The sequence below is a fragment of the Tamandua tetradactyla genome, chromosome 3 (genome assembly GCF_023851605.1).
Source record: "Tamandua tetradactyla isolate mTamTet1 chromosome 3, mTamTet1.pri, whole genome shotgun sequence".
In the NCBI taxonomy this organism is placed as follows: Eukaryota; Metazoa; Chordata; class Mammalia; order Pilosa; family Myrmecophagidae; genus Tamandua; species Tamandua tetradactyla.
Window position 1 is genome coordinate 175,296,091 of NC_135329.1, and position 14,336 is coordinate 175,310,426.

A 14,336-nucleotide genomic window follows, 5' to 3' on the forward strand; every position below is an offset into this window, starting at 1 on the left:
TAAAAAAAAAGCAAAAAACAAAACATAGACTGGGAGGCCATAAAGTTCTTTTTAAACTGTTTTTTATTGTGCAAAAATAACATATATACAAAAAAGTAATACATTTCCAAATACATTTTGACAAGTAGCTATATAACAGATTTTAAAGTTTGGTATGGGTTACAGTTACACGATTTTTCATTTTTTTTTTTAGCTGCTCCAAGACACTGGAGCTGAAAGAAATATCAATTTATTGATTCAGCAGTCCTATTCATTTGTTAAATCCTATCTTCTCTATTTTACTCCTCCTCTTTTTTTCCCCTTTTTGTGAAAAATAAATTATATACCAAAAAGCCATAGATTTCAAAATACATTGCAGCAATTAGTTGTAGCCATAAGGTACTTTTAACCAATTCACAGATTTGTAAATGGATGTTCTGTAGAACTCTATCCTGCAGTACCTCAAAAGTTACACCTTAACAAATTGTTCCACGGCCAAACTGTTGGGAAATGCTATTTACTATATTCCAGGACTTCTAAGAGAGCCTTTACTGTAAATCTAAAGATCAGAGAAAACAAGTGGATTCGATGGTCTTTCTACACAAATCCTTTATCTTGTTCCTGCTCTTTCTAATTGCACAGGATGAACAACAGTTAATAGAAAATAATACTTTTTGGATATGGACTAGATATGGTAGGATAATTTAATTAGAATGCTTAAAAAATGCCTGATTTAATAAAAGTTCTTGGCAATTAGAAATACAATTTTTTATAACAAAAATTAAAAGAAGTTTTTTAATATTAAAATTAAAGAAATACATTGGATAACATATACAGTAGTAAGTATATGTTCCTAAGAGTGGTGATAAAAGCTGTTTATATCCCTTTGGTTCTACCCACTCATAGAAGAGCTCAGCTGTAAACAAGTAGAAGCATCATGCAATCTCTGACATAATTAAAACTGGGTAAAGCACAGTAGGTGTGTTCCACGAACAGCTTGCCAAGTATTTGTTCAGATGTATTATAGCTACTGAGCAAATGGATTGGCATGAATAGTTATGTCCTTGATGTGTACATCATTAAGAGGTCGATAGGTCTTCTCATTTACTGGTAACTTCTCCAATTCATCTAGAGTCTCTAGACCATCTATTACCCTGAAAGAGAAACAGTATAATGTTTGAAAGTTTCCTCAGATTGAAACATAATACTCAAGTATCTATAGAAATTATAGTCTCTTGAAGAGAAAAGGACCATGTCTTACAGTTCTTTGAGTTCCCTAGTTGAGTTTACAGCAAAATATTTATTGATTTGATTTTCTGCCATAGATACGGGTCAAAATTCAGAAATAAAGGTTAATTTCTATACTCTTAGTCAACATTGGCATTGTCTAAAAACATTTCCTCCATAGTACCTAAACAACTATATTCTGTCCCATTCACAGTCACACAATAGCTACAAATGGGACCAATTTCACCAGTTATAAGGATTTCTTTGCTATAGGAAATTAGCAGAGAAAAGTCTGTAGGGATGATACTATTATTATCAATGTAGTCCTACTCTGAAAATCCTGAAGTAGGAGGCCACTTTCTATTTTATTGTAAAGATATGGTGTCTACTTTTTGTTTCTGGACAATAACAATAAGCAGTAATAATAAAACTAGGAAAGATTGACAGCCTCCAGCAAACTTATTTCATATTTCCACCAGAAAAAAAAATATTGAGAGCTGTGCTGGTTTGCCAGGATGTATGTACCCTAGAAAAGCCATGTTTTAATCCTAATCCCATTTTGTAAAGGCAGCCACTTCTTCTAATCACTATTCAGTACTGTATGTATGTTGGAAACTTTAATTAGATTATCTCCCTGGAGATGTGACTCAGTCAAGAGTGGTTGTTACACTGGATTAGGTGGAGATGTGTCTCCACCCATTCTAGGTGGGTCTTGATTACTTTACTGGAATCCTATAAAAGAGGAACCATTTTGGAGAAAGTGGGAGATTCAGAGACAGCAGAGAAGAACGACAGAGCCACAAGAAAGCCACAACAGAGAACACCACAGAACCACGAAGCAGAGAGTCTACCAGCCAGCAACTTTTGGAGATGAAGGAAAACACCTCCTAGGGAGCTGGAGAGGAAGCTAGCAGATGATGCTGTGTTCATTGACCGTGTGTCCTTCCAGTCAAGAGAGAAACCTTGACTGTGATCGCCATGTGCCTTTCCAGATGAGAGACAAACCCTGAACTTCATCAGCCTTCCTTAATCAAGGTATCTCTCCTTGGATGCCTTAAATTAGATATTTCTGCTTTAATTGGGACATTTCCATGGACTAAAAACTGAACTTCATCGGCCTTCTTGAACCAAGGTATCTTTCCCTGGATGCCTTTGATTGGACATTACTATAGGCTTGTTGTAATGGGGACATTTTCTCAGCCTTAGAACTGTAAACTAGCATCTCATTAAATCACCCCCTTTAAAAGCCATTCCGTTTCTGGTATATTGCATTCCGGCAGCTAGCAAACTAGAACAACCTCTTAGGGTAACTCAAACACATTCACAGGATTTATAGTATGTACATAAAAAAACAGACTTAGATTTCATTTTGCATTTTCACTAAAATGGTACTTTAGATAAGACTGCCATAGAAAGGATATCAGGAACAATAACCAGAATAATCAAAACTTTTTTATTTTACTCCAAAATGCAAGACAATTTAGACTTTAGAGTCTAAATTCTAAAGCCTTTACCACTTCTGGGTTAGTAACAGAAACAGGATATAGAAAACAAAGGTCTTGGGAAAAAGAGAAAGTAGAATTGAAGCAGGGTCAGTCCAGTCAAGTTTCTGGGAGATGGGCCCTTTATAGAATATGAAGAAAGATATGGACCAACTCCCCAGAAAAAATGTGTGTACATATACGCATAACATTGCATTCAATTTCAAGGAGCTAATGGATCTAAGTTTTGTCATAAATCCAATAAGATAATTACTAATTACTGCAATAATTCTGAATGGATTAAGGGAAAAAAAAGAAAGGGAACCTGGGTTATCTACATATAGGGACCACTAGATGCTGTAATATCTCATTAATTTCAGTGATTATTAATAATCTATAAAATAGATGTATATATATATATATGAGATGAAAAGGAGATGTAGAATTTTTTTTTGGGGGGGGGGGGATGCATGGTCCGGAAATTGAACCCGGGTCTCATGTATGAAAGACGAGCATTCTACCACTGAACCACCAATGCACCCAGTTTTCTATTTTTTAATCAACCTAATTTTGCCATCCAAACTGATAAATAAAACAAACTATAGAACAATGCCTTCGTTTATTGATAAAGGTAAATCTTTTTTTGAATAAACAGATTGACTTACCACTGATTTGTAAAAGCAACTCCCAGGTATAGTACTTGGCAACAGACATTCTGGCCGAGACTGCTAAATATGTTTCCCTAGGATCATGATCCCCTTCTTACTCATAGAATCCCAGTTTTACTGAGGGTGGCAATGTTTCTGCTAAAAAATATTTCCCAGTCTTCCCTGTAGGTTGGGGGTGGCCACATTAGTAAGTTCTAGGTTCTCCAGGAAAGCTCTTTAAAAACGGGCTAACTTAGCTGGCAAGCACCTTTTGTCCTTCCTTCTTTCTGCCCAGAGCACAGATGTTTTGACTGGAGCTATGGTGCCCATATTATGATTGGGAGGTGAGCTTGAAGATAGACGGTAAAGATGGTAGAGAATAAAAACAGAAGCTCCTGGAACATTGATGACATAATGGAACCACCATATCAGTCTTGGATACCATCTTGTTTAAGCTACTGTTTTCCAGATCTGTTAGTTGCAGCCAAATGTTATCCTTAATGAAGACAGATACATTACTATTAATTTATATAATGGTCCTGAAAAAAAAGTATTGGCCACATTTTTACAAAAAAAAAGACACGAAGCTCAGAGAGGTTATAACTTTCCCAAGGTCACAGGGCAAGTAAGGGGCGGATCTAAACAATTAGTTCTCACATTACTCTCTGCAATATTAGTTATGTTACTATCACAGCCACTCATAGGCATTCCTTGCATTGAAATACCAAGTAAAACCACAATCAGAACACTTACTTTCCAAATACTGTGTACTTCATGTCCAAATGTGGCTGCTTGCCATAGGTAATGAAGAACTGGGATCCATTGGTGTTTGGGCCATTATTAGCCATGGATACAACTCCTCTAACATTGTGCTGAAAAAGACCAAAGTATGTATTTAACTATGTTTATACATCAATATTCCAAATACAGGACTGGAAAAAGAATTACACTGTTTATCTTCCCAATATTTAAGAGACTAAGAAAAGATTAACTAGCTTCTATTATAATTTATCCCAATGTTCAGTTTGAGTATTATCTGGATCCCTGAAAACTTGTATGTAAATTCTTTATTTTTCATATTATAACCCCTAATCAATTTTCCTTATGGAGAAGTATTGCCACAAACATTTTCAACAATATCAATATACAATAGAAATAATCCTTAGATTTATATTAAGCAATAGTGTGCTGGCATGACACAATTGGGTAGACACAAAACCAAAATCCCCACGATGTTTTCACATATATGCTGGATTCACTAGTTTCCTTATTGGTAAAAGAAGGGCGACTAGTCTATTTCAGGGGTCTATTCATAATTCAAATGCTAGTGATCAATGAAAGGGAGGGGTAAGGGGTATGATATGTATGAATCTTTTTGTTTTCTTTTTCTTTCTTTTCCTGAATTAATGCAAATGTTCTAAGAAATGATCAGGATGATGAATATGCAATTATGTGATCATATTGTGAATTACTGATATGTAGAATGGAATGATCATAAGTTAAGAATGTTTGTGTTAGTTTGTTATATTTTTAAAAAAATTTAAAAATTAGTAAAAAATGAAAAAAAAAGAGCCAGACAGATAATAAACTGATAACTGGGCAGAGTTAAGGAGTTTTTTTTAAGGAGTGATGGACCTGGCAAAATAGTGCATCTCTCACCTAAAGGTATTTAATATATATTTTTTAAACTAATGGCCAAAGAGAATATGGGTCATTTGTCCATGGGCACTAAGTTCAGGGCTCCAGGATTGGATGATCTAAGGAAGGTCTTATTCAGTGCTAATATTTATGATACTATTTGTTAAGCAAACAACCGTATACAAGAATTAGAAGGATCTTAATGATAAGAAAGCTTGAAACATGACCAAGAACCATGTTATAGGAAGGGGCCCACGTATAAAATACATAATGGGTAACTCAACAGATAGCTATTTTTTTAGCTGTTCAACAGGTGAAATTAGACAAACTCTTGAGATGTAGTTACATCAAGATGTCAACCCCGCAGTCCCCCTAAAAGGTTGCTACCAATCAAATATAATATTCAACACATATAAAAGAATATATGTACCACTTGTAAGTTAAAAAAACAAGCACCCATTAACCTAATTCCCAACTTTAAGAATTAGAATTTATAAATAGTGTTGCCTGTGTTCCTTTTCATCCCAACCCTCAATTCTCCAGGTAACAACTATTCCAAAGTATTTATATATGCCTAAACAATACATTGTTTCTGTATGCTTATTTCTGAGCTGGATAAAATGGTTTCATTTTATTTATAGTTTTCTGGGACTTGCTATTTATGCCTAATATCCTATTTCTAAGACTCATATATGAATATGTAGCTGTAGTTCACTGGTTTCCACTGCTATATAATATTCCATTATCAAATATACTACAATCTACCCAGTCTATGATCAATGGACATCTGTTGTGTCTACATTGTGTGATTATGAATAGTACTTTAGGAATATTGTTGTACATGTCTCCAGATGCACAGGTACTAGAGTTTCTTTAGGGCAAACATCTGGGAATGGAATTACTGAATCATTTCAAAGTATGTGTATATTCATATACATCATCAATCTTAGTGTATAAGACAACAGTTTTTAAAAAAATTTTTTTTTGAGATATCATCAAGTACCATGCAATCCATCCAAACTATACAATCAATGACTCACAATACCATTACATAGTTGTGTATTAATCACTATGATAATTTTTAAACATTTGCATTTCAAAAAAAGAAATAAAAAAGACAAAAGAAAAAACTCATACATCCTATATCCATTACCCCTCCTTCTTAATAACCACTAGTACTGGAATCTACCCAATTTTTTTACCCTTTATCCATCCTTGCATTATTTATTTATTTTTTGTCCTTATTTTTTTACTCATCTGTCCATACCCTGGATAAAGGGTGTGTCAGACACAAGGTTTTTCACAACCACACAGACACACTGTAAAAGCTATATAGGTATAAAATCATCTTCTGGGTGGGCGATGGTGGCACAGTGGCAGAGTTCTTGCCTGCCATGCCAGAGACCCGGGTTCAATTTCTGGTGCCTGCCCATGTAAAAAAAAAAAAAACAAACAAAAAAAAAACAACTAAAATCATCTTCAAGAATCAAGGCTACTGGAATACAGCTCAACAGTTTCAGTGCTTCCCACTAGCCACTCCAATACACCAGAACCTAAAAAAAGAGGTATCTATATATTGTGTACAAATAACCTCTAAACTCCGTTTGAAATCTCTCAGCCACTGAAACTTTATTTTGTCTCATTTTTTTCTTCCCCCTTTTGTTCAAGAAGGCTTTCTCAACCCCATAATGCTGGGTCCTAGTTCATCCCCAGGAGTCATATCCCATGTTGTTAGGGAAATTTATACCCCTGGGAGTCATGTCCCATGTTGGAGGGAGGGCAGTAAGTTTACCTGCCAAGTTGGTTTAAAAATAGGGGCCATATCAGAGCATCAGAAGAGGTTCTCTTGGGGTGACTCTTAAGCATAATTATAAGTAGGCTTAGCTTCTCCTTTACAAGAGTCAGTTTCATAGGGACAAGCCCCAGGATGCACAATCCTAACCCTGGCTGCATAAGAATTGCCTGGGGGATCTTAAAATATAGTCATGGTCCTAAGCAGTCATTCTGACTATTTTTCTCAATTTTTAGGGGAGTAAGGCCTTCCATAGTCAAAATTTTCACAACTTTCATAGGTGATTCTGCCACAGTCAGGATTGAAAATCACTTTTGGATGCTTGATCAGTGCTATGAGAGCAATCATTAATTAATGCCTAAAAAAAGAACTTAGTTCTAATATAGGAAATGGATGACTTTTAAAACTGTTTATCATCTCCCAACTTTAACACCCATAACAAAAATAAGATCTCCTTATGATAGATGAGCAAAAAGGAGATATATTACCTCTGATCTCAAAATTATGAGGTAAAAACACTGCAATCAATTTTTTTTCAGAATTTTCTGCTAGGTATAATTTAATGTAACTGCAATATAATACATTAAATTACATATTCTGATTGGCAGAATTTTTAAATAATTCTATGCAGATTTAAAGTCTGAAAGACCACACAATAAACTGTTAACTGCAGTTATTTCTGGGAAGTGGAGCTGAGTTTTAGAAACATATATCCTTCAGAAGTTTTGAAAATTACAGAAAAAAATATAATAAAGGAAATAAAAACTTCTAACTTTAATACAGCGAAGGTTTGTTCATATGTACTTCTCTTAAGCCAACTGAGATCTATTGTGCACATTAGGTAAAGTTAATACAGGAATATTCACACATCTAATGGAAGATGACAAAAGTATGAAAAGCTCAATAGTGGGCAATATCTTCAACCAGGAGGTTTGATAGTCTTTTCTACCCACTCTCAAATCATTCTACCTCAGGTCTACGGTGAGACATTCAGCTCCTTGGGTACATTACAATTAAACATTTCAGGTCGGACCCAAAGATGAACTTACATAATAGTGAGAGCCATGTGATGGTGAAATTTCACTACATATGTTAGGCTAGAACTGCTATTTACATTTTCTCTCTGACATTACTTACCAAGTGTACAAAAAACACAAAAATGATGCTAACTTCTCTTACTATAATATATACATCAAAATTATCAAGGGTAATTAAGGCATTAGAAAACTGACTGTGAAGCATTGGGGATATACCTTAAGATATTCACTGTATTCATCCTCAAACTTCTTGCCCCAGATACTGATACCTCCTCTTCCAGTACCTATATTACAAATCAAGTAAAACAAAAGGAGTATCTAATTAAAGTTGAAAAAACGTTCATGGGTGCATGTGTGTGTATGTGTGTGTTAGAGACCCTTATGTACCTTTTTTAAAACTTAAGGGCTCGTTTTAGGAGTAGGTACTAATAGCTTCTGCTTTATTATAGGAAGGTAGCCTGGTTATAAAATCTCCACATGCTTTTATTTTTAATTCTTCTTCTACCCCCTTCACATTATATACCCAAATTCCCTAGATATTAATTAGTAGAATAACTTACCTGTTGGATCTCCTGTTTGAACCATGAAACCCTTGATATTTCTATGAAATATACAGCCACTGTAGTAATTACTGGCACAAAGAGCCAAGAAATTCTGAAGACAGTAAAAACAATGATTGAGAAATGATGTAGTAGAAACATGTTAAAGAAAAACCACCAATCATATTTACGGAATACATGATAACATATTTAAACTATGACTTCTTTTTGGCATTACTTTGACTAATGTCACTTTCCTGCTTAAAACACTTCAAATGGCTTCCTTCTGCTCTTGGAATAAAATACAAAATCCTTAGTAGGGTCTAATAGGTCCTGCATGACCAGTACCTTAAATATCTCATATGATAATGCCCCCTTCCCTGTGTTTACTACATTAATCCCATCAATCTTCTGACAATTCATCCAAAAGAGATGGGCTTTTCCACCTCAGGGCTTTTGTACCTGCTGTTTCAATACCTGAATTGTTCTTCTTCTATCTCTTTCCATGATGAGAGTCCTTTGTTACATTCTGGACTCAATTTATTCACCACTTTCTTGGCTAAAACTTCATGCCCTCACCTTCCTCTCTTAAACAGTTCTTTCCCATTGTTCTCAATCCCACTTGGCATTACCATTTTCTAGATTTACTTAAGTTTTTTCCCCTGCCTGTCTTCCCAGCTAGAATATAAGCTCCATGAGGAGCAAGGAATGCCTCCTGCTTATCACTATATCCCCATGGCAAGACAGTCTTTCATAAATAGTCATTGAATAAGTGAGTATACACAGCTAGAACAGTATCATCTTTATATTTAACACACTGCCATGCACAGAAATATTCAAATAAGTATTCGAATTTAATTATTTCTTTTAGCCAACAATTTTTCCCCTCTAAGCTACAGGCTTAGGTTTCCAAAGCACTGGGTCAAGAAGGCCTACTGAGCCCACGAATTTGTTTTCCACCAACCAAGCAAGAACTTTAGGATTAAATTCAGCAAAAAAATAAAATAAAATCCTTATCATTTAAACAGATGAAATAACGTATAGATTATCTAATAACCTAACAGTTATTTATGTTTCCTGAGGAAAATGCATCAAAAGAAAAAATTCCAAATACTCCATGGTTAGAGAAAAATACCTATCTTTGATCCACCTTTGACATCAGGAAAGGTAAGTGGAAATTAGGCTAGAAATTACTAGGGCTGGTATTTCCTGACAATGATTTCACAAACTTTCTTTTTTTGTTCAGGTGATTCAATTTCAGAATGGTTATACTAGTGCATTAACTCATTTTTTCTAAGTGATGGTACTTACTTCACAAGTTTTAGGTGTCCTTTCACAGAAGACTTCTATCTTAATATCACCTACATCTGTATGCAGTGTTACAGACTAAAAGGGAGAAAGAATGTGAGGTCAATGACATTTTTTCAGATGACTTTTTGTACTAGATTATTCTGGTCTAAAAATGCAAGATGATAAATTGAATAAGAGAAACAGAAAGAAATGCTGCTTCTGTAATGACCTGTTCACCTAGAAGCTATGAAATAAGTTGTACTCCTTTCCCTAATTTATTCCAATAGCAGAAAAAAAAAAACACATCAGAAGATAAGCACGTTAAGGTAAAATGGTATACACACTAAAAAATTTAAAGCAAATATTGTGATGGACATAATTATTTTAAGTTTGAATTGTTTCATAAGTAAAATGAAAACAAATTATTATGTATTACTGTTGTTAGCAAATAACCACCATCATTAACAATACTGAAAAATGGTAAGAAAATACTTTTTCAAAACATAGATTCCACAATTTCCCTTATGCAAATTCATGTGAAGAAACAAGGCTGAAAACCAATTCCTTTCCTGACTGAAGACAACAAACATAAGCATCAGTGCTACTGGATTATAAATGTGGAGCTGTAACATTAATGCTTTTTCTCGCCTGCATTTTTTGTTTGTACTGTTTTTTGTAGGAAGTACCTGTTGTTTGGTAGCTTGTATACTTTGTGATCCTATTCCAGAGAGTGGAAAAACTATTTTGAAGCTCCTTTTAAAATTTCTCTTCTTACAACAGCATCTGGCAGGCCAGCTTAAAGATAGATGGGGTGGGAATGGGGAGCGGGGCACTATTTTCATTGCTTATTTTCTACTCCAAGCTCTAGATGCCCTCCTTATATCCAAAGCAAAAGGGTCCAATTAAAATTATTACACCTGATTATACTCTTCAAACACTAAAGAATTGAAAAATAATTTTGCTTATTTCCATTTTTTTAGTTTTTCTACTTTATATGCTACCACATTCTATCTCTCCCTCTCGGTGCTGAAATTTTCATACTTCTTTTTTTTCCTGGACTGAATTTATAAAAATTATTTATATTGAAAGGTATTCATAGAATTCTATAAAACTTACCATTCTTTTTGATGGTTTCAGGAAGCACTGTTACTAAATTTCTCAGCGTCCTCCCGAGAAAAGCTCGAAAACGAGTCTCTATTTCCCAAAGAAAAAAAATAAGTTCTTTTTCCTCTTAACTCATAGAGGTTCAGTTTTTCTGCAAATATGGAAGAAAAAGTCTCCGATAGCACCCCTTAAATAACAAAAATTCAGTTATAGAAGTGATTTAAGAAATCCTTCACGAGTCCAGCCCCCAATCTTCTACTTTCTTCGCTCACTCCTCTGTAGGAGCCTCTGCTAAGTCCATTAACAAGCCTGTCATATTCCTGCCTTTGCCTGGAACGCTTACACTCAGACACCCATGCGGTTAATTAATTCCCTCATCTTCAAGTCTCTGCTCAACTGTCAGGGCTCAATGAACTGACGACGTTATTTAAAATTGTTTTAACCCTCGTATCTGGCCTATTTCCTTTTCCCCATACTACTAATATACTACATACTTCTCTTATTTACTAAATCTCTCTATCACCACCTTCCCCGCTCAGAATACTCACGAGCGGTATCCTGAGAAGTAAAACAATGCTTAAATATCTAGTTTGAGCTCAGGAAGCGTTTGAATAAGTGAAGGAAAGAATGAATAATGTTACTTCATGCTTACTTCCTCACTGCAGTTTGCATAATAGTGGCATAAAACAGAAAAGACACAATCGCAGGTTCCGAAACGGTCAGTGGGCTCAAAGCCATGAAGTCTGTCTTGGATACCGGAAATTAAGAGCGGGCCCTCGCAGGAAGGACTCCTCTTATTTCCTCAAGTCGCCGTCGCCCCGCCACCCTGGCTCAAACCAAACGTCTAGAATGATGTTTCCAAAAACCATGTAATTTACCGTCCTAATTAATAGTTCTATTAATAATTGTCCTTGCTCAAGAAGCGCAAATCGGGACTCTACTGGGCTACCTGAATAGGCTCCTTGGGTTCCCCTGTGAAATGGCCTGGGCCACTTCCGCCCGGCTCCTTAACCCCGCCCATTCCCACAACGCCCGGATGTCTAGTGCCAAGGCCGGAAGTGACGCTTATAGGGTTAGTTTCTCGGAACTCGTGAGTAAAGAGTGGCTTAAAAACCCGCGTGGGGTTCTATGGTTTTGGGCAGGGTCTGGTTAGGGCGGGCTATGTTTGTTGTGAGATTACTGCGGGGAAAGGAGGCGGAAGAATAGATTAGTGCAGAGAACTGGTCTGCCGTGAAACAGTACAGGGCGCTAGTGGGGCGGGGGTCCTCACTCCAAGGCTTCTTTGTTGTGCCATCTGGGTTCTTCACTGTCTTGGAAAAGGCGCTAAAGTGGGACTGAAATAAGAGGGAATGAGACTGAAGAGGAAGAGTTTGCAGGTTGTAAAGTGGCTTCTACACCTTAACAGTAGCAAACACTAATTACTGTAGGTCAGGCACTGTTCTCTATGCTTTACTGTTTAAGTCTTGCGACAACCGTGTGAGCTTCAAATATTGAAAAAGTACCCATATTTCACATTAAGTATTTTTTTGCTGTAGAAATGTTCAAAATTATTTTGCTTTTGAAAGCATTGTTAATATTTCATTACATTTATGATTGGCTGTGATTTCATTTAAGTTAAACATTTACTGATTTTGATTTTGCAGTTTTCATATTTTACACCTAACAATTTTTGTTCACTTCCCCATTATCTGCCACTTTTTTTTTAAACCAACATTTCCATTTTCTTTTTCGTTATAGTTGTCCAGAAAGCTTACAGACTGTATGGGCAACATGCCTCACATCTTAACCCCTCCTATCTCTTGAGTGTGGCGTTTGTGCTTGTTACTGTTGATGGTTCAGGGGCAGGAATTGCCTTTTCGTGACCTTGACGCTCCGTTTGTGGAGTGACCCACCTATGTGTCCCATGGGGGTGTTGGTAAAGCACTTCCAAAATTTTTTTTTTAATTATTTTATTTGGTGAAGTGCTTTTTAATGCCAAAAGATACCATACTAACTCCAAATTCTGCAGGACAGGGGAGAGGCATTGGCTTTGTCAGTCTGCAGAAAACATTTAGTGTGCCTGATTGCTGATAGGGATTTATAAAAGATAGTTCCTGTCCTCAAAACATTATGAGAATACATGGGTGGAGGAAGCACTGAAAAGGAGTTTGTTAGGGAAAGTTTTATGTCGAAAGTTGAAGTAGGCTTGGAAGGAATGAGAATATTGAGAGATGGGTAGGGGAGGAGGGTGGTTGAGGCAGGTGGGGGGAAACAAGATTATGTGTGTATGTGGGGGTGGGGAGGGGACGAATATTTGTTATGTACCAGGCTTGTGTTAGGTGACCTGCATATAGGAATTCACTTGGTTCTCCCGTGACCTGTGACATAGGTTGCAGTATCTTAATTTTGTGGATGAGAAAACAAGTTCAAAGAAGTTAAATGACTTTCTCAACATACCATGTACTGGTAAGTGGCTGAGCTGTTTGAACCCAGATCTGAATGTCGCTCTTTTGCCATTATATTTTGTTCCTTCAGAGGTCTAGCCCTAAAGCTTATATATGTTCCACTTTTTGTTTTTGTCACCAGATACTCACTTTTACCTGATTTCTGTATGTTGGCATCTTGTGTACGCCTGGTCCCTGCCATAGTCCGGCTTGTCTATTCCCCGACCTGCAGTTCCTCCCGTTCCTTCATGGAGTTGAAAACTCTCATTTCCTCCTTGAATGATTTTACATCACTCTCATTTGCTGAGAGTTGGGACAATGTTGGATTATTGGTGGAACCAAGCCCACCACATACTGTAAACACACTTTTCCTGACCAATGACTTAACCGAGGAAGTGATGGAGGAGGCACTGCAAAAGAAGGCTGATCTCATTCTCTCCTACCATCCTCCTGTTTTCCGACCCATGAAACGTATAACCTGGAAAACCTGGAAGGAGCGCCTAGTGATCCGGGCTCTAGAGAACAGAGTTGGTATTTACTCTCCTCACACAGCCTATGATGCTGCACCCCAGGGAGTCAACAGCTGGTTGGCTAAAGGACTTGGTGAGAAGCCTCTTATTCTTTCATAATTAACATTTTCTCCACAATTACTTTGAAAATTTTAGGTGTCTTACCAATTAACCTTTAATTGCTTTAGCAGAAGAAGGTATTATCCTATGTTTATAAAATATATTTAAAAATAATGCCGAAATGTGGCAATTACGTTGCATCTGAAAAATGGAACATTTTTATCTTTAATGACTGATGATAGCATGGGAAGTCTTGATTGCAGAACTAAACTTGTTTTATAATTGTGTATTTTTAATTGTGATAATATAAAAATAATTTTAACCTTATTTGGTGAACAATTCTTTAGCATTTAGTAAATTGATAATACTGTGTAATTTTCACCAAGCCTAGGTCCAGACTATTTTCATCAACCAAAACCAAAACTCATACTTATTTAGCAATAACTCTCCATTCCCTCCCCTCCCCACCTATGGTAATCACTATTCTGCTTCCTGTCTCTGTGAATTTGTTTAAATATTTAAAATAAGAGAAATCATACAATATTTGTCCTTTTGTGTCTGGCTTATCTTACTCAACTTGATGTCTTCAAGTTTCATCCATATGAAACTT

General features: G+C 36.1%; 2 protein-coding genes across 9 annotated transcripts in view; one reads left to right on the forward strand and one right to left on the reverse strand.

The window, feature by feature from the left end:
• Positions 1-45: 45 nt before the first annotated feature.
• PPIL3 (peptidylprolyl isomerase like 3) lies at positions 46-11,761 on the reverse strand. Of its 6 annotated transcripts, none has more exons than XM_077154638.1 (7): positions 11,684-11,761; positions 10,747-10,824; positions 9,652-9,726; positions 8,362-8,455; positions 8,018-8,085; positions 4,088-4,206; positions 46-1,133 (listed from the first exon to the last, which is right to left on the reverse strand). In XM_077154638.1, exons 2-7 carry the CDS (start codon positions 10,747-10,749, stop codon positions 1,007-1,009), a joined length of 486 nt encoding a protein of 161 aa, XP_077010753.1. In that variant the 5' UTR covers positions 10,750-10,824; positions 11,684-11,761; the 3' UTR covers positions 46-1,006. The 6 variants fall into 6 exon arrangements, with proteins under 6 accessions (XP_077010753.1, XP_077010751.1, XP_077010750.1 ...); XM_077154636.1 differs by having other exon boundaries at positions 10,747-10,885; positions 11,684-11,750; XM_077154635.1 differs by having other exon boundaries at positions 11,387-11,749.
• Positions 11,762-11,777: 16 nt separating this feature from the next.
• The window catches only part of NIF3L1 (NGG1 interacting factor 3 like 1), a 43,800-nt gene continuing 41,241 nt past the window's right edge, over positions 11,778-14,336 (forward strand). The window contains exons 1-3 of one of the 3 annotated variants that reach the window (XM_077154645.1): positions 11,778-11,806; positions 13,103-13,179; positions 13,300-13,760. In XM_077154645.1, the coding sequence (XP_077010760.1) occupies positions 13,325-13,760 (436 nt within the window). In that variant the 5' untranslated portion in view covers positions 11,778-11,806; positions 13,103-13,179; positions 13,300-13,324. The other 2 variants (XM_077154647.1, XM_077154646.1) reach the window with 2 other exon arrangements.